Source organism: Manis pentadactyla, chromosome X (genome assembly GCF_030020395.1).
Source record: "Manis pentadactyla isolate mManPen7 chromosome X, mManPen7.hap1, whole genome shotgun sequence".
Classification (NCBI taxonomy): Eukaryota; Metazoa; Chordata; class Mammalia; order Pholidota; family Manidae; genus Manis; species Manis pentadactyla.
The window spans coordinates 41,857,715-41,878,271 of NC_080038.1; the positions used below are offsets into that span (position 1 = coordinate 41,857,715).

The 20,557-nt window shown below is 41.4% G+C and overlaps 1 protein-coding gene across 1 annotated transcript in view; it reads right to left on the reverse strand.

Annotated features, from left to right (window-relative positions):
* ZNF41 (zinc finger protein 41) overlaps nt 1-20,557 on the reverse strand; it is a 41,253-nt gene that overhangs the window by 13,374 nt on the left and 7,322 nt on the right. The window contains exons 2-3 of the mRNA XM_036907419.2: nt 1,991-2,117; nt 1,631-1,726 (exon numbers count right to left, since the gene is read on the reverse strand). Coding sequence (XP_036763314.2) covers nt 1,631-1,726; nt 1,991-2,117 — 223 coding nt within the window. The remainder of the gene's footprint in view (nt 1-1,630; nt 1,727-1,990; nt 2,118-20,557) is intronic.

Below are 20,557 nucleotides of genomic sequence, written 5' to 3' on the forward strand. Positions count from 1 at the left end.
GATGTTGAGCCTTGTCAGTACAGGGTGATGGAGAAACATTGCACAAGGAAGGGGTTTTGCTTCCTGGTTCTAGGGGGCTCACTCAGCAGACTCCTCCAGCAAGGGCAGCTTGTCTAGCGTCAGGCTCCTGCAGTGCGGGGGCTTCACCAACATCTGGGCCCTGATGGACATGAAGCTTCCCAGGCATCCAGGTCTCACAGTGCAGGTGGCTTCTCTAGACTTCAGTTCTTGCTGTGCATATGGCTTACTAAGCACCCAGCTTCTGCAGCACCCAGAAGTTGACCTGGCACCCCTCTCAGATGATTTGTAGTGGATTATCTCTAGTTAGACACTTCCCCATGATCAGCTTCTCTGGAACCCCCAAGGACAGATTTCCAGCAAGTTCCACCAGCACAACACCAAAGCAACTATCCTGCCATGCTGTGAACCACAGCTGTGCCCTCCCAGCAAGGTCTAGATTCATTCCTGGGATGCAGGGGATGCTTTTGTTTGGTTGCTCCATCACAGCCCTAGAGGTACTGGCTGTTCCTTTTATTTGCTATTCCTTTAGTCTTTAGAGTTCTCTTTCCTTTTACTAGCTAATTCCTTGTCACTTCAATCCCATTACAGTTAACAGTTCTTGATGTTAAACTTTCCCTTTTTAAATTAGTATGTGGTTTCTTTCTTCTGATCAAACCCTGATTTATACAATAAGAAACAGGCTCTAAATTCTGGGAACTTTCTAAAAACATAGAGGTAAAAGCCTGTTACCACATAGTCTAAAATCCTGTGCTTTTCTCTGAGTTCCTGTGGGATGGAGGATGAAAAAAAGGAAGGAGTCATATATACTGAAGTAATTAAAAGCCATTCCATGGAACAGTGAAATCTGATCACAAGGTGAAAATGTATCATGTGAATAGACAAAGCACAGAATAAAGAGTGAGGGTCAGGGAACACTATCAAATATGGAAGACATGTTGTAGAATACTATGCAGCAATTTGAAAGAGTGAAAGGAGATGAACACACTGTAATATGGACAGACCTTAGGGATGAGTGAAAAAAGGAACAGAATTAAGATACATTGCACACTATAATTTACATGTACTCAAAATACATATTTATAAACCAATAATACCTCAGGCTTTAAGAGAATACCACATAAATTCAAAGATCATACACATTAGATCAGTTGCCCATGGGAGGAGGTCTAAGGAATGGATATGGGGAATTAGAATAAAAGGGATGAAATATAAAAATACCTGAATGTACAAGGATAGAATCCAAGATAAGGGGTGGGGTGGGGGTGGGAGTGGAGTAAGAGGAATAAACAGACCCTAGATAAGACAGGCTGGTATGTATGTGATCCAGGATAATGAGATTATCATTTTGACAAGCAGCTCTCAATTTTATCATTTGACAAGCAGCTCTCTTGTCAAAAAGCCAAGCAAAGAAGACACTGGATATTGGCAAGGATCATATTTGGAAATGGCATTTTCATATCTGAGAGACGTCTGTCAACTATCTTCAATTAACTCCAAAAATTTAGAATTTTCAAAACATGTTATCATCAGAGCCTTTCAGAGGTATTGGCCTCTCATAGGAAAAGTGAGATTTACTTCCATGTTCCCCATCTGCCAGGGTCACACTTACCTGAACACCTCTGATGTGGGGTTTCCTCCTCCACTGTCCATGGCCCCTCTCCTTGCTCCAACCTGAAGATGACCTCTGGTTTTGGAACCTGGTATCCTGGTAACACAACATGATATAGTATTGGTCTAACTAACTGGGTGTCAGGAGCCTTCCAATGATACTTCCATTTGCTCCTTAAAAAAGCAATCACATTTCACTGGGAACAGAATAATAATCACAGAGGTGAAAAGGGACTCAAGAATCTCAGACAAATCAAGGGTGACACCATCACTCACTTATGATGTCCCAGAGCATTTAGCAGCTAAGACTGGAAAGAGCCTCACTGAGGCCCCTGGCAGGTGCACAGTGTGCTGTGCTTACCCACTGAGCGGAGGTGGCTGTAGTTCTCCAGGGTCACATCCCAGTACAGGCGTCTCTGAGCAGGATCCAGTTGTTGCCACTCCTCCCTGCTAAAGTCCACAGCCACATCCTCAAATGACAGTGAGACCTGAAACAACAATCCTCTTTAAGGTGACACGGTCAGCCTTGGGGGGTGGAGGGAAGATAAAAAGGAGGCTGTTCTTAATAACTTTTACCATGTTATCATGTAGGGCTTTCACTCAGTAACTAGGTTTGTATTTTACTTTGTGAGAGAAAAAAAACTTACTGAAGTGTCTTGATATTCATTGTGTACTACATTCACTCATCCATTCATTCAATCATTCTTTTTTCAAAAGTGAGGAATAATTCCTAAGTGCATCTCCTTCGGCAAGGGAAACAAAATAAAAAATGAACAAATGAGACTACATCATGCTAAAAAGCTTCTGTACAGCAAAGGACACCATCAGCAGAACAAAAAGGCATCCTACAGTATGGGAGAATATATTTGTAAATGACATATCTGACAAGGGTTTAACATCCAAAATATATAAAGAACTCACACTCTCAACACCCAAAAAGCAAATAACCCTATTAAAAAATGGGCAGAGGATATGAAGAGACAATTCTCCAAAGAAGAAATTCAGATGGCCGACAGGCACATGAAAAGATGCTCCACATTGTTAATTAACAGGGAGATGCAAATTGAAACCACAATAAGATACCACCTCACACCAGTTAGGATGGCCAACATAGAAAAGACTAGGAACAACAAATGCTGGCGGGGATGTGGAGAAAGGGGAACCCTCCTACACTGCTGGTGGGAATGTAAGCTAGTTCAACCATTGTGGAAAGCAGTATGGAGGTTCCTCAAAAAATTAAAAATAGAAATACCATTTGACCCAAGAATTCCACTTCTAGGAATTAACCCTGAGAATTCAGGATCACAGATTCAAAAAGACATATGCACCCCTATGTTTATTGCAGCACTATTTACAATAGCCAAGAAATGGAAGCAACCTAAGTGTCCATCAGTAGATGATTAGATAAAGAAGAAGTGGTACATATACACAATGGAATATTATTCAGCCATAAGAAGAAAACACATCATACCATTTGCAACAACATGGATGGAGCGAGAGGATGTTATGCTCAGTGAAATAAGTCAGGCGGAGAAAGACAAGTACCAAATGATTTCACTCATCTGTGGAGCATAAGAACAAAGCAAAAACTGAAGGAACAGAACAGCAGCAGATTCACAGAACCCAAGAATGGACTAACAGTTACCAAAGGGAAAGGGACTTGGGGAGGGTGGGTGGGAAGGGAGGGAGAAGGGGAATAAGGGGCATTACAATTAGCACACATAATGTGGGGGGAGGGCATGGGGAAGGCAGTACAGCACAGAGAAGACAAGTAGTGACTCTATAGCATCTTCTACGCTAATGGACAGTGACTATAACGGGGTATGTGGTGGGGACTTGATAATGGGAGGAATCTAGTAACCACAATGTTGCTCATGTGATTGTATATTAATGATACCAAAAAAAAGTGAGGAATAAAGTAGGCCCTCTTTAAGTCTTCTAGTTAATGAAGGACTATACATACATTTACTGATTCAGTATGTGCCAGCCAGTGGCAATATAGAACTGAATAAAGTATAAAACAATTAGACTTGGACAATCAACATAGAAGACACAAAGGGGGCTAAAAGGCATTTGGAAGAACAAGTATGGGGGGAAAGGCAAAACAATAAAGCCTTTAAAAGATGATACAGAAAAAAATAAGATAATATAGACAAATATCTTCATGATCGTGGGTTAGGAAAATAATCCTCAAATTGGATACAAAAAACATTAATCTTAAAGAAAATGAGGGAAGATGGCGGCGTGAGTAGAGCAGCGGAAATCTCCTCCCAAAACAACATATATCTATGAAAATATAACAAAGACAACCCTTCCCAGAATAAAGACCAGAGGACACAGGACAATATCCAGACCACATCCGCACCTGAGAGAACCCAGCGCCTCGTGAAGGGGGTAAGATACAAGCCCCGGCCCCGCGGGAGCCGAGCGCCCCTCCCCCCAGCTCCCGGCGGGAGAAGAGCAGACAGAGCGGGAGGGAGACGGAGCCCAGGGCTGCCGAACACCCAGCCCCAGCCATCCGGGCCAGAGTGCAGGGCCCTCGATACTGGGAAAACAGGGCAGCAAGAACAGTGAGCAGGCACTGGAGGCTGGGCGACAGAGGAATAAGAAAAGCGCGCGACAATTTTTTTTTTTTGCTTTTTTGCTGCTTTGTTTTGGCGAGCGCTTTTTGGAAGTCTTAAAGGGACAGGGACCCCAATATTAGGGAAACAGGGCAGAAAGACCGGTGAGCAGAGGCCTGAGGCTGGCACCGGAGAATAAAGAAAAACGAACGACCACCTTTTTTTTTTTTTTTTAATTAAAAAAATTTTTTTTTTTTTTAATTAAAAAAAATTTTTTTTCTTGTTTTTTTTTTGTGGTCGTTGTTTTGTTTTGGCGGGTGCTTTTTGGAAGTCTTAAAGGGGCAGGGCGGGTCACTTAATCCAGAGGTAGGGAATCCGGGGATCTCTGGGCACCCTAACCCCTGGGCTGCAGGGAGCAGGGAGGCCCCTTACGGAGATAAATAGCCTCCCAGCAGCTCCTGCTCCAACGCGACTCCACCATTTTGGAGTAGCTGCCCGAGCCAGGCCACGCCCACAGCAACAGCGGAGATTAACTCCATAGCAGCCGGGCAGGAAGCAGAAACCCTGTCTGCGCGCAGCTGCGCAGCACAAGCCACTAGAGGTCGCTGTTCTCCCAGGAGAGGAGGGCCACAAACCAACAAGAAGGGAAGTTCTTCCAGCCATCACTCGTCCCAGTTCTGCAGACTATTCCTATCACCATGAAAAGGCAAAGCTACAGGCAGACAAAGATCACAGAGACAACACCAGAGAAGGAGACAGACCTAACCAGTCTTCCCGACAAAGAATTCAAAATAAGAATCATAAACATGCTGACAGAGATGCAGAGAAATACGCAAGAAAAATGGGATGAAGTCCGGAAAGAGATCACAGATGCCAGAAAGGAGATCGCAGAAATGAAACAAACTCTGGAAGGGTTTATAAGCAGAATGGATAGAATGCAAGAGGCCATTGATGGAATTGAAATCAGAGAACAGGAACGCATAGAAGCTGACATAGAGAGAGACAAAAGGATCTCCAGGAATGAAACAATATTAAGAGAACTGTGTGACCAATCCAAAAGGAACAATATCCGTATTATAGGGGTCCCAGAAGAAGAAGAGAGAGGAAAAGAGATGGAAAGTATCTTAGAAGAAATAATTGCTGAAAACTTCCCCACACTGGGGGAGGAAGTAATCGAACAGACCACGGAAATACACAGAACCCCCAACAGAAAGGATCCAAGAAGGGCAACACCAAGACACATAATAATTAAAATGGCAAAGATCAAGGACAAGGAAAGAGTGTTAAAGGCAGCTAGAGAGAAAAAGGTCACCTATAAAGGGAAACCCATCAGGCTAACGTCAGATTTCTCAACAGAAACCCTACAGGCCAGAAGAGAATGGCATGATATATTTAATACAATGAAACAGAAGGGCCTTGAACCAAGGATACTGTATCCAGCACGACTATCATTCAAATATGACGGTGGGATTAAACAATTCCCAGACAAACAAAAGCTGAGGGAATTTGCTTTCCACAAACCACCTCTACAGAACATCTTACAGGGACTGCTCTAGATGGGAGCACTCCTAGAAAGAGCACAGCACAAAACACCCAACATATGAAGAATCGAGGAGGAGGAACAAGAAGGGAGAGAAGAAAAGAATCTCCAGACAGTGTATATAACAGCTCAATAAGCGAGCTAAGTTAGGCAGTAAGATACTAAAGAGGCTAACCTTGAACCTTTGGTAACCACGAATTTAAAGCCTGCAATGGCAATCAGTACATATCTTTCAATAGTCACCCTAAATGTTAATGGGTTGAATGCACCAATCAAAAGACACAGAGTAACAGAATGGATAAAAAAGCAAGACCCATCTATATGCTGCTTACAAGAAACTCACCTCAAACCCAAAGACATGTACAGACTAAAAGTCAAGGGATGGAAAAACATATTTCAAGCAAACAACAGTGAGAAGAAAGCAGGGGTTGCAGTACTAATATCAGACAAAATAGACTTCAAAACAAAGAAAGTAACAAGAGATAAAGAAGGACACTACATAATGATAAAGGGCTCAGTCAAACAAGAGGATATAACCATTCTAAATATATATGCACCCAACACAGGAGCACCAGCATATGTGAAACAAATACTAACAGAACTAAAGGGGGATATAGACTGCAATGCATTCATTCTAGGAGACTTCAACACACCACTCACCCCAAAGGATAGATCCACTGGGCAGAAAATAAGTAAGGACACGGAAGCACTGAACAACACAGTAGAGCAGATGGACCTAATAGACATCTATAGAACTCTACATCCAAAAGCAGCGGGATATACATTCTTCTCAAGTGCACATGGAACATTCTCCAGAATAGACCACATACTAGGCCACAAAAAGAGCCTCAGAAAATTCCAAAAGATTGAAATCCTACCAACCAACTTTTCAGACCACAAAGGCATAAAACTAGAAATAAACTGTACAAAGAAAGCAAAGAGGCTCACAAACACATGGAGGCTTAACAACACGCTCCTAAATAATCAATGGATCAATGACCAAATCAAAATGGAGATCCAGCAATATATGGAAACAAATGACAACAACAACACTAAGCCCCAACTTCTGTGGGACACAGCAAAAGCAGTCTTAAGAGGAAAGTATATAGCAATCCAAGCATATTTAAAAAAGGAAGAGCAATCCCAAATGAAGGGTCTAATGTCACAATTATCGAAATTGGAAAAAGAAGAACAGATGAGGCCTAAGGTCAGCAGAAGGAGGGACATAATAAAGATCAGAGAAGAAATAAATAAAATTGAGAAGAATAAAACAATAGCAAAAATCAATGAAACCAAGAGCTGGTTCTTCGAGAAAATAAACAAAATAGATAAGCCTCTAGCCAGACTTATTAAGAAGAAAAGAGAATCAACACAAATCAACAGTATCAGAAACGAGAAAGGAAAAATCACGACGGACCCCACGGAAATGCAAAGAATTATTGGAGAATACTATGAAAACGTATATGCCAACAAGCTGGGAAACCTAGGAGAAATGGACAACTTCCTAGAAAAATATAACCTTCCAAGATTGACCCAGGAAGAAACAGAAAATCTAAACAGACCAATTACCAGCAACGAAATTGAAGCGGTAATCAAAAAACTACCAAAGAACAAAACCCCCGGGCCAGATGGATTTACCTCGGAATTTTATCAGACATACAGGGAAGACATAATACCCATTCTCCTTAAAGTTTTCCAAAAAATAGAGGAGGAGGGGATACTCCCAAACTCATTCTATGAAGCTAACATCACCCTAATACCAAAACCAGGCAAAGACCCCACCAAAAAAGAAAACTACAGACCAATATCCCTGATGAACGTAGATGCAAAAATACTCAACAAAATATTAGCAAACCGAATTCAAAAATACATCAAAAGGATCATACACCATGACCAAGTGGGATTCATTCCAGGGATGCAAGGATGGTACAACATTCGAAAGTCCATCAACATCATCCACCACATCAACAAAAAGAAAGACAAAAACCACATGATCATCTCCATAGATGCTGAAAAAGCATTTGACAAAGTTCAACATCCATTCATGTTAAAAACTCTCAGCAAAATGGGAATAGAGGGCAAGTACCTCAACATAATAAAGGCCATCTATGATAAACCCACAGCCAACATTATATTGAACAGCGAGAAGCTGAAAGCATTTCCTCTGAGATCGGGAACTAGACAGGGATGCCCACTCTCTCCACTGTTATTTAACATAGTACTGGAGGTCCTAGCCACGGCAATCAGACAAAATAAAGAAATACAAGGAATCCAGATTGGTAAAGAAGAAGTTAAACTGTCACTATTTGCAGATGACATGATACTGTACATAAAAAACCCTAAAGACTCCACCCCAAAACTACTAGAACTGATATCGGAATACAGCAAAGTTGCAGGATACAAAATTAACACACAGAAATCTGTAGCTTTCCTATACACTAACAATGAACTGATAGAAAGAGAAATCAGGAAAACAATTCCATTCACAATTGCATCAAAAAAAATAAAATACTTAGGAATAAACCTAACCAAAGAAGTGAAAGACTTATACTCTGAAAACTACAAGTCACTCTTAAGAGAAATTAAAGGGGACACTAACAGATGGAAACTCATCCCATGCTCGTGGCTAGGAAGAATTAATATCGTTAAAATGGCCATCCTGCCCAAAGCAATATACAGATTTGATGCAATCCCTATGAAACTACCAGCAACATTCTTCAATGAACTGGAACAAATAATTCAAAAATTCATATGGAAACACCAAAGACCCCGAATAGCCAAAGCAATCCTGAGAAAGAAGAATAAAGTAGGGGGGATCTCACTCCCCAACTTCAAGCTCTACTATAAAGCCATAGTAATCAAGACAATTTGGTACTGGCACAAGAGCAGAGCCACAGACCAATGGAACAGACTAGAGAATCCAGACATTAACCCAGACATATATGGTCAATTAATATTTGATAAAGGAGCCATGGACATACAATGGCGAAATGACAGTCTGTTCAACAGGTGGTGCTGGCAAAACTGGACAGCTACATGTAGGAGAATGAAACTGGACCATTGTCTAACCCCATATACAAAGGTAAACTCAAAATGGATCAAAGACCTGAATGTAAGCCATGAAACCATTAAACTCTTGGAAGAAAACATAGGCGAAAACCTCTTAGACATAAACATGAGTGACCTCTTCTTGAACATATCTCCCCGGGCAAGGAAAACAACAGCAAAAATGAGTAAGTGGGACTATATTAAGCTGAAAAGCTTCTGTACAGCAAAAGACACCATCAATAGAACAAGAAGGATCCCTACAGTATGGGAGAATATATTTGAAAATGACACATCCGATAAAGGCTTGACGTCCAGAATATATAAGGAGCTCTCACGCCTCAACAAACAAAAAACAAATAACCCAATTAAAAAATGGGCAGAGGAACTGAACAGACAGTTCTCCAAAAAAGAAATACAGATGGCCAACAGACACATGAAAAGATGCTCCACATCGCTAATTATCAGAGAAATGCAAATTAAAACTACAATGAGGTATCACCTCACACCAGTAAGGATGGCTGCCATCCAAAAGACAAACAACAACAAATGTTGGCGAGGCTGTGGAGAAAGGGGAACCCTCCTACACTGCTGGTGGGAATGTAAGTTAGTTCAACCATTGTGGAAAGCAGTATGGAGGTACATCAAAATGCTCAAAACAGACTTACCATTTGACCCAGGAATTGCACTCCTAGGAATTTACCCTAAGAATGCAGCAATCAAGTTTGAGAAAGACAGATGCACCCCTATGTTTATTGCAGCACTATTTACAATAGCCAAGAATTGGAAGCAACCTAAATGTCCATCAATAGATGAATGGATAAAGAAGATGTGGTACATATACACAATGGAATACTACTCAGCTATAAGAAAAGGGCAAATCCAATCATTTGCAGCAACATGGATGGAGCTGGAGGGTATTATGCTCAGTGAAACAAGCCAAGCGGAGAAAGAGAAATACCAAATGATTTCACTTATCTGTGGAATATAAGAACAAAGGAAAAACTGAAGGAACAAAACAGCAGCAGAATCACAGAACTCAAGAATGGACTAACAGGTACCAAAGGGAAAGGGACTGGGGAGGATGGGTGGGTAGGGAGGGAAAAGGGGGGGGGTATTAAGATTAACATGCATGGGGGGGTAGGAGAAAAGGGAGGGCTGTACAACACAGAGAAGGCAAGTAGTGATTCTACAACATTTTGCTATGCTGATGGACAGTGACTGTAAAGGGGTTTATAGGGGAGACCTGGTATAGGGGAGAGCCTAGTAAACATAATATTCGTCATGTAAGTGTAGATTAGTGATACCAAAAAAAAAAAAAAAAAAGGGCAGTTCCTGTGTGGTAACCTCCAACGAGTTCTACACAAGGGTATAAAGGGCATATAAAAGTGTAGGCAAAGGGTCTGTTTGTGTTTATACAGAGGATCAAAGCCTAATTGGGCTACCCCGAAAATGAACTAAGATACGATATGAAAAAGAACTTCCAACATCTGCACTCTCTGGAAGACTCATGCCAGAAGATGATCATCAAAAAACCCCAACAAAGATCCACGCACTGCTACAGCTGTAGATGCACTCATCCCACCAGTTCCTGGACTTGCCATGGGAATGAGGAAGGAGATATCTAAGCTGGCCTGTGCATACAGTAAAACAACAAAATTGGACTGGATCTATACTGTTTGAACTCAACCAAGAATTTGGAGAAGTGCAAATTGTAGCGCTCCAAAGTCTTACAACTACAAACTGTTTATTGTTAAAAGAACATATGGCATGTGAACAGTCCCCAGGAATGGGTTGTTTTAATTTGTCTGATTTCTCTCAGACTGTTCAAGTTCATTTGGACAATATCCACCATATCATAGATAAGTTTTCACAAATGCCTAAGGTGCCTAACTGGTTTTCTTGGTTTCACTGCAGATGGCTAGTAATTACAGATATGCTTTGGTTATGTAACTATACTCCTATTATGTTAATGTGTGTGTGCAATTTAAGTAGTAGCTTAAAACCTATACATGCTGAAGTTACTCTACAAGAAGATATATCAAAGAAATAATCAATCTTCCCATGTTTTCTTCCGCCTGCTACTTCTATAGCTTTTCTTCTTCCTTCCTAATTACAACCCTTAAATAGAATTCGTGCCTCATATCAAATTTACCGAGTATCATAATTCTTCCAAGTGGTAAAGATACCTCAAGACAAATGATGGGCATAGAAGCCACAGGGCATAAATATGCAAAGAAGTAAAAAGCTAACTTTTTCAAACAATAAGGCTTCTCTCTCACTTACCAACTTCACATTTCCCTGTATGGCCCCGGAAGATGACTGGTTAGCCAGAGACGGGTAAGATTCCTCAAGGGAGGAACAACCTAAGACAGGCACAGTCGCAGGGGGGCCATCAGGTGAGAAATTGGGGATCAACAGAGGTGAGGCTTAGAACCTCACCCCCCCGTTCTGAGAGAAATCTTCTGCATACGTGGATGTTTTATTGCCCTGGTCTAGCTTGGATTAACACTTAGTCTACAGGCACACACCTGATCATCTACATGTGCTCTCTTACAACACTAAACTATATTTTCTACCTTTATCTTGTATCTACCTACCACTTCAGCATTTTATTAAAAATAATAATAATAAAGAGAGAAATGTGGTATCCACATATAAATCAAGTATAAAAACCAAATGAGTATTCATATTTGAACTGACTGTTTATAGTTCATAATGCATGAGCAAAACCGAAAGTTTCTGTGATGACTGCCCTTGTACTGTTCACTATGTAACTTATTCATTATGTAAGAATTTGTTCTCCATGTAAGAACTTGTTTGTTATGCCTCAGAAGATTGGAGACTGACAAAAATTAGGCTTGGGGTGGAATAATGATTGTGCATTGAGCATTGACTCCCCTATACAGAATTTTATTGTCGTTAACAACCATTTGATCAATAAATATGAGAGATGCCCTCACAAAAAAAAAAAAAAAAAAAAAAAAAAGGACAGACTTCCAATGGTAAAATAAATTAGTAACCGGGATGTAAGGTATAGCATAAGGAATATAGTCAAGATATTGTAACAGCCTGGTAGGGTGATAGCTGGAACCTAGAATTATGTATATAAATGTTCTACCACTGTGTTGTACACTTGAAACTCATGTAATGTAATACTGTGTGTCAACTACCCTTCAATAAAAAATAATTATTAAAAAAAAAAAAAAAAAAAAAAAAAAGAAAATGATTGACAAGTCTGTCTACACTAAAGTTTAAAACTTCTATTCTTTTAAAAGACAGCATTATAAGAGAAAAAAGGAAAGCCTCCGAAGACATCTGCAGCACATACTGACAAAGGGCTCATATCTGGAGGATGTAAAGAACTCTTACAAACTGATAAGAAGAGACCACCTAGTAAAAAAGTGCAAAGGGCAAAGGATTTGAAAAGTGGGTATTTTACAAAAGAGCTATCCAATGAATCAATAAACTCAAAAAAGGCTTAACCTCCTTAGTAACCAGGAAATGCAAATTCAAACCACAATGACATACTACTACACAACCCCTAGAATGTCTTCAATGAAAAAGGCTGACAATATGAAGTGTTGAGAATTGGTGCAATGAGAATTCTCATATTGCTGATGGCAGTGTAAATTGGTACAATGTTGGACAGCATTTTGGCTTTACCTGGTAATGCTGAATCATGCATACACTAGAACACAGTGCTTCCATTCAGAGATATGCCCAGTTGGAATATGTGCAACAGGAGTCATGCTCAAGAATATTTACAGCAGCATTATTCAAAATGTGTGCGATATTTCATGATAAAAAATTAACAATAATTTTAAAAATCAGTGTTCCAATGGAATATTACTCAGCCATAAAAAGAAAAGAAATCCTACCTTTTGCAACAACATGGATGGATCTAGAAGGTATTATGCTCAGTGAAATAAGCCAGGTGGAGAAAGACAAATACCAAATGACTTCACTCACTTGTGGAGTATGACAACAAAGAAAAACTGAAGGAACAAAATAGCAGTGGACTCACAGACATTGAGAGGGGACCAGTGATTACCAAAGGGGAGGGGTAAGGGAGGGTGGGTGGAAGGAGAACGGGATTGAGGGGCACTATCATTTGCAATCACAATATAGGTAAGTCACAGGGAAGGCAGTACAGCACAGAGAAGACAAGTAATGACTCTACAGCATGTTAATACGCTGATAGACAGTGACTGCAATAGAGGGGGTGAGGACTTGATAATATGGGTGAATGTTGAAATCACAGTGTTGTTTATGTGAAACCATCATAAGATTATATATCAACAATACTTTAATAAAAAAATCAGTGTTCAACATAACAGTAACAGTATCTATTATCTTTGTGGAAAAATATTAAGGATATTTTCTTAGTTGCTTTTATTTGCTTAATCTATAAGCATATACCCCAATCACCCACCCACAAACAAATCAAGACTGTTTTTGTGGCTAAGGAGTTTGGGAAGTTGGAGGAGAAAACCATGCAAATGTATTACATATTCAAAAAATTAAGTTAAAAATCACCAATGGGACCAAAGTGGAACGGACATGATTTTCTCTGTTTCTCCTGCTAAGACCTACAGAATGACACAATGGTGCTTTCCCTGAGTTTCCTTTTTGCTCCATATATCTTGGACTTAGATGCTGGGGAAGCTGGCAACCCAGAATGCCAACTGACACAGACAAAAACAGCCCTGAGAAAGGGGCAACATAGCAAGAGAGAAAACTTTACATAATAACGGCCCTACTTTAGCCAAGCATCACAGAAAAAACTACAGCCATCACTCCCATCTCCAGCAGCAAAGGCTGAGTGGGAAGCCTAGAGTGTCTTCCCTGCCTGGGGGTAATGAGCCCCTTCCCCACAGTGTCAGGTTAGGCTGTGGGGATCTTGGATTTGCACCTCCACTCAGTAATGAGGTGCCCTTCTGCTTCACAACCAGGGTAGTGTTAGAGGCAGTCTGGTGGGCAGCCTGAAATCCTATCGCCACCCAGCAGCAACAAGGTTCTTGTCTCCCTCTGGGGTGTCAAAGGAGGCCAAATGGAGAACCTGAACTTCCACTTCCACCAGGCAGCAAGGAGGAGATTCTCATTTGCTAGCAGAACAGTGTCACAGAAGGCCGCTAAACACAAATTTAAATATACCCATGTCTCATAGTTCCCCAAATATCCAGGACATAACTGGAAATCAGGCATCATGCAAAGAAGCAGGAAAATCTCAACTGGAGTGAGAAAAAACAGTCAACAGACACCAACACTAAGATGACACATATGTTAGAATTATCTGACAAGAAATTTAAAGCAGTCATCATAAAAATGTTTCAGTATACTTAAAAGAAATGCAAAAATAGAAAGTCTCAGCAAAGAAATAAAAGATATAAAGAAGAATCAAACATAAAGTTAAGAGCTGAAAAATACAATAACTAAAATTGAAAAACTCAGTGGGTGAGCTCAACAGCAGAATAGAGAGGAGAGAGGAAAAAAAACATAGAACTTGATGATAGAACAACAGAAACAATCTGATCTGAACATCAGAAAGAAAATAGACTGAAAAAAAAAAATGAGCAGAGTCTTAGAGACCTGTGAGACTATAATGATACATCTGGTATTCAAGTCATCAAAGTCCCAGGAGAGGAGAAAGAGTGTACGGCTGAAAAAGTATTTGAAAACTGGCTGAAAATTTCTCTAATTTGGTAGAAGATATCACCTAGAGATTCAAGAAGTGGAGCAAACCCCAAAAGGATAAACCAAAAGCCTATATCAAGACACATTATAATCAAACTTGGAAAATTAAAGACAAAGAAAAAATCTTGAAATCTGCAAGAGAAATGACATCTTACCTATAGGGGATAAACAAAAGGACAGCGGATTTCTCATCAGAAACTGTGTAGGAGAGAAGTGGCACAGCATTCTTCAAGTGCTGAAAGAAAAGAACTGTCAACCCTGAATTCCGTATCTGGCAAAATTATCCTTAAGAAATGAAGCAGTAATGGCCAATAAGTACATGGAAAGATGCTTGACATCATTAATTATCAGAGAAATGCAAATCAAACTACAATGAGATACTATCTCACACCCACCAGGATGCCTAGAATCAAAAAGTCAGATACTAGCAAGTGTTGATAAATATGAAGAGAAATTGTAAACCTCATATGCTGCTAGTGGGAATGTACAATGGTGTGGCTGCTATGGAAAACAGTCTGACAGGTCCTCAGACATTTAAACACAGAGTTACTATTTGACCCAGCAATTCTACTCCTGGGTGTATACTCAAGATAAATGAAAATATATGTCCTCATAAAAAGGTGTACACAAATGTCTATAGCAGCATTACTCATAATAGCCAAAAGATGTCAACAACCCAAGTGTATATTAGCTGACTTGGATAAATAAAATGTGCACATCTGTATAACAGAATATTATTCAACCATAAAAAGGAATTAAGTACTGATAACACTACAACTCATACATGTACAATGTGCTCCACTTCTTCCCTATCTCTCTGCCTACACACATACACACATACCTACCTATTATGTGGACTGGTGACTTCCTACTTTATTCACTGGGTTATCATTGATTACTGTCATTTATATTTCGCTACTCATTATATTTTGCTACAGATTTGGCCAGAGGGAGCTCCTTGAAAACATTATGCTGAGTGAAAGACACTAGACACAATCACCATAGATGATATGGTTCCACTGATGTGAAACTTACAGAATAGTGAAGTATATAGAAACAGAAAGTATATTAGTAGTTGCTTAGGGTTGGGGGGAGGCAGGCAGAGGGGTAGTAGGGTGAGGGGGTTGAGGGCTAAAGGATATGGGGTTTCTTTTTGAGGTGATGAAAATGTTCTACAATCGATTGTGGTGATGATTGCATGTATCCATAAATATACAAAACCCCACTGGACTGTACAGTTTAGATGGGTAAATTGTATGGTATGTGAATTATATCTCAATATGTTTGTTATAAAGAAAGAAGAGATGAGGGGGAAATCAAAGTATTTTCAGATTAAGGAAAACTAAGAAAATCTATTGCCAGCAGACCTACCTTAAAAGAATGGTTAACAGAAGTTCCCTGAACAGAAAGGATGATGAAAGAAGGAATCTTGGAACATCAGGGAAGAAGAAAAAGCAGAAAGAACAAAACTGTTGGTAAATACAATAGACTTTCCTTTTCTTCTTGAGTTTTCTAAATTATGTTTGAAGGTTAAAGCAGAAAGTATAGCATTGCCTGATGTGGGACTCCATGTCTGTAGAGGAAATACTTAAGACAATTATATTATAAACTGGGGAGGATAAAGGAATTGGAGCTAAGTTTTCTACATTTCACTCTAACTGGTAGAACGTCAACACCAGTAGACCTATGCAGTGATGGAATGGTTCTGTGCCTGGATTATCATACAGCAATCTACACATGTTTAAAATGGCAGAGAACTACACACATGCTGTCGCAATGTCAGTTTCCTGTTTGTGGTATTGTACTCCAGTGGTGCAGGAAGTAACCACTAGGGGAAACTGGGGAAAGGGTACATGAGACCTCCCTGTACCATCTTTGCAACTCCTTGTAAATCTGTAATTGTTTCAAAATAAAAAATTTTTAACAAACTACCAGTATTATCCTCAGAAAGACTGGAGGAGCGAAGGCACCAAAAAGAGATCAGAATGCTAATTAAAAAGGAGCATTTACTTCTTCCCTATCTATATGCCTACCTAAGTACCTACCTATTATATAGACTAGTGACTTCTTACTTTTCTATTACTATCATTATTTATTTTGCTACTCAAATTGTCCCAGATTTGGCCAGAGGGAGCTCCTTCAGGTGGTTCCTGTGTCCTTTGTGCCCGCATCTTCTGAGCACTTCATTACTTTCTAGAACAATGACTTCAGGATCATTTGGTACTTTCTCTGTTCTAACCTTGGAGTGATTCACTTCTCCAAGCTCTAGTTCCTATTAGTGGCAAATCGAGGGGTGCTCATTGTGCCTGGCATATAGTTGTCCTTTCAGAATCACACAGAGGAGTGTTTCTCCTTGTACTAGAATGCCAACTAATTCATGTAGAAGAAATGATGGAATTCAAAAAACCCCATTAGGGAAACAGCACAGTAATTAATTGTTACAGGCAAGAATCACCACTGGATGCTAAAATCAGTGGACAAAAGCATGAAATATAAGATATTTACATAGGCTCAAAGTATCTCCCCATAAGTTATTAATTACAAAAGGGAAGACAGTAACTTTATATAGTATCTGACAGACACCATGTTAGCTAGGTGATCAAAGTTAATATTATTAATAAAAGAAAAATTGACATTTGAAAGTCTATTGACAATGAGGCACTGAGAAAAACACATCATTTCTGTGATATTCCTGACAAAAATTAATGACCTGAATTTAATTATGAGGAAGCAAGAAACAAACCCAAATTGAGGGACATTTTCCCATACAGTCAGTGTCAAGAAAGTCAAGGGAAGGCTAAGGAACTGTTCAGATTCAAGACTAAAGGGACATGACAACTAAATACAGTGCATGAACGTGGACTAGATCCTGGATCAGAGGAAACTGTGAGAAAGGAAGTTATTGTGCCAAGTGGGGAAACTATATCACACCTTGTATACTAGGTAATTAGATAATATACACTGTATATTAGACAGTACTATATCAATATGAACTTTCTTGATTTGGATAACTATACTGTAGTTATGTAAGAACCTTGCTCTTAAGAGATACACGTTGAAGTATTTAGGGGTAGAGGGAATTATGTCTGCAAATACTCTCAAATGGCTCCAAAAATAAAGTTTTAAATATATCTGTGTGTATACACACTTACACACATGTACATACATATGTAAACTGAGAAGAGAATGAAAATAAATGTGGCAAATTGTTCACAAGTGGTGACTGAATGAAGGGCATATGTAATTCTTTGTACAACTCTTGTAACTTCACTTTAATTTTGAAATTATTTCAAAAGAATCAAGACTTTAAAAGTCTTAATAGAAAATTTAGCTAAGTATTTATTTAGGCTTTGGGGTAGGTAAGGATTTCCTAAACAAGACAGAAAATGTGCTAAGTATCAGAAAAAAAGGTCTAATGATTTAACTATGAGGAAATGAGGAAACTTTATTCATCAAAAAACCCTTTGGTCTTTGAAGGCACCGGTCATCCTCCCCTTGCTGGTGAGTGGTCAGTAGCCCAGGGCAGGAAGGGAACTCACAGGACTTGCTCCACTACCAGCAGCTCCCCAAGGCAGATCTGCCAACACCCCGGGCACTTCTCCACCCATCAGCTCTCCTGGGCACAGCCCCGAGGGTTGCTGAGAGCAGGACCTCCACCTGAGCCTCTAGCAACAGCCCTGGTCTGCCCTCTTTCATTACCCAAGGGCAGTTATCCAGGGAGAGCCCTGGAGTCAGGCTGGAGGGAATTCTCATTCTGCCAGCCCGCCCTCCTGACCTTGCTCTATTGCCAGTAAGTCCAGGGCAGACCAGCAGGTTTTTGGTGATGGGGACTATTTACCAACCAGTATGGAAGACAAAACATACTATCTTTTGACGTTGTGCAACATTTTAACAACTCCAGGCAGCCCAAGTGGAAAGATTCTCCTCACCTGTCTTTCCCTCCCTCCCTGGGAGTCACCAAGGCCACATTTGCAGGGGAAGTGTAAGAAGACCATGCCAGGCATTGTGATCATTAACAGACACAAGATTATTATATACAAGGTATACTGCACATGGATGCCCCTCTTTGATCCCTTTCCTCACCAAATAGAAGCTTTGGACCCCATCCTGGCTGGGTAGGCAGGTGTGGAGTAATGCAGGGAGATTTGGGGACAAAGTTGCTATAACAGACACCCAGATTCCAGCCTCACTCACCACATATGAAAAGGTTTGATTTTCTGGCCTGTTTCTACCATGGAGGATGGCCTATGTCCCTACCACCACCAGGACCCCTATAAGGACTTCCTCATCCTAGGGGAGGTTTCCCACTCCAGCTCCTCATGGCTCTCCAGCAAACCACAAGGCCAGTACCTCCCTTCAGGTCCTCTCAGTTCTAGCTCATTTTGAGCTCTCACCTCCAGGGTGCAGTGGGCTGCCAGGATTGGCCTCTCCTTGGCCATCTGCTCTGCGGCACCCTGCTATCTGCTTGGGGCTCAGTCCTTCCCATTCTGGGCTGCTCTCACTCCTGCCCTAGCATACATCTACATCCCCTCCTGCGAGATGAGCCTGCCCTTCTTCACCCTACCCCAGCCTGGCAGGCGGGCTTCCAGGGCCCATACTGGACTGCCTCAAGTGTTCCTGAGCACTTGGTTCTCTTGCTCTTATCCACGGCCAGTTACCCAGCGTCTCTGCAACGTCGCCCTTGGCTGGGGGTGCCAGGATCCGTCCTGCTCCCTCTGCCTGTTTCCCATACGGGTTTCCTGTTCTGACTGTTCTGTTCAGCCCCAAAGCTCCTCCCCCTGGCTTCCCCTACCCACTCTGTCGCGACTTCTCCCTGCTCCCTTTGCTGGCTCCCTGTGATTGGTCCCCTTAGGCTCTTCCTTGGTCCCTCTGTTTACTGTTGCCTCTAAATTTTTGTTTCTTCTGACTGTCCCCTGATCTCTTTCTCTTTCCTGATGCCCCGTTTACTGCTTCCTCTGATTGTCCCTGGTCCAACTGTTTTATGCCTCCCATTTTGTCTTCCCTCTGACTGATCCCTGGTGCCTTGGACTGTCCTGTGTTCCCTTCAACAGTTGTCCCTCTAGCTGATCCTTAGTCTGTGGCACTGTGTGTCTGATTGTGCCCTAGTCCATCTGGCTGTTCCCTGGTCCTGACTAGTCTCATTCCTTCTAGCTGATGCAAATCAACTGCCCTTTAAGTCCTCTGACTGCTCTCCAGTCCAGTTCTCTTCTCCTTGGGCAGTCCTGGAATGCATTTCTAATACACTTGCATGTGCCCGATGCTCCTGTGTCTGGTCCATGGACACTTCACAGAGTGCTGATATACCTGGCTCCTATCCTAGGCTCAGCCACCAGAGTGTACTTCTGTGTGCTCTGTGCTGCAACTGGATTCTGTACTTTCACCTTCTCCATCACTTACATCACATCTGAATGTTGGTGGGTTCCTCTGGTTGTTTCCTGTGCAGGTGATCAACTGTCCCAGTTTGCCTAGGACTTTCCTTGTTTGAGCACTGAAGTCCCATGTCCCAGGGAACCCCTGTCACTGTGTCCGAGGGAACTCCGGCTGTTCCCCAGCCTCTCCCTGGCTTCTGCAACTGTCCCTTAATGCCAGTGCCTGCTACATGGGGTCTCTGACTGCTAACCAGTTTCAGGAACAGATACTCTGCTTTCTGGATGTTCTCTCTCCCTCTAGCTGTTACCTGGTCCCTCAGGCTGCTATCCAACACCAGATGCATTTTCAGGGCTCACTTTGCTGTTTCCTAGTCCTCTGGTTAGGCCCTGGGAAAACCAGGGAACTCCCAGCACCTAGCATAGCTTTGCTGTTCCCCATCCTCAACGACTGTTCCTTGTTCCATGTGGCCCATGGAAGACGTTCTCTCTCTCAACAGGTCCGTGGGTCTGTCCCTTCCCTGCTCTTCCACCTGTTCTACAGCCTCAGCAACTGGACCCTCCTTCCTCTGGCTGCTACCACCTCCCAGGCTCATCTTTCCCATTTTTCCTATTTCTTGCTCCCTGGTGCCTCAGCTTCTCCCCATGCCTTAGATTCTCCTCTGGACCCTGGTGCCCCACAAAGTTGCTTATCCCACAGGCTCTTCCCCAGCACACCA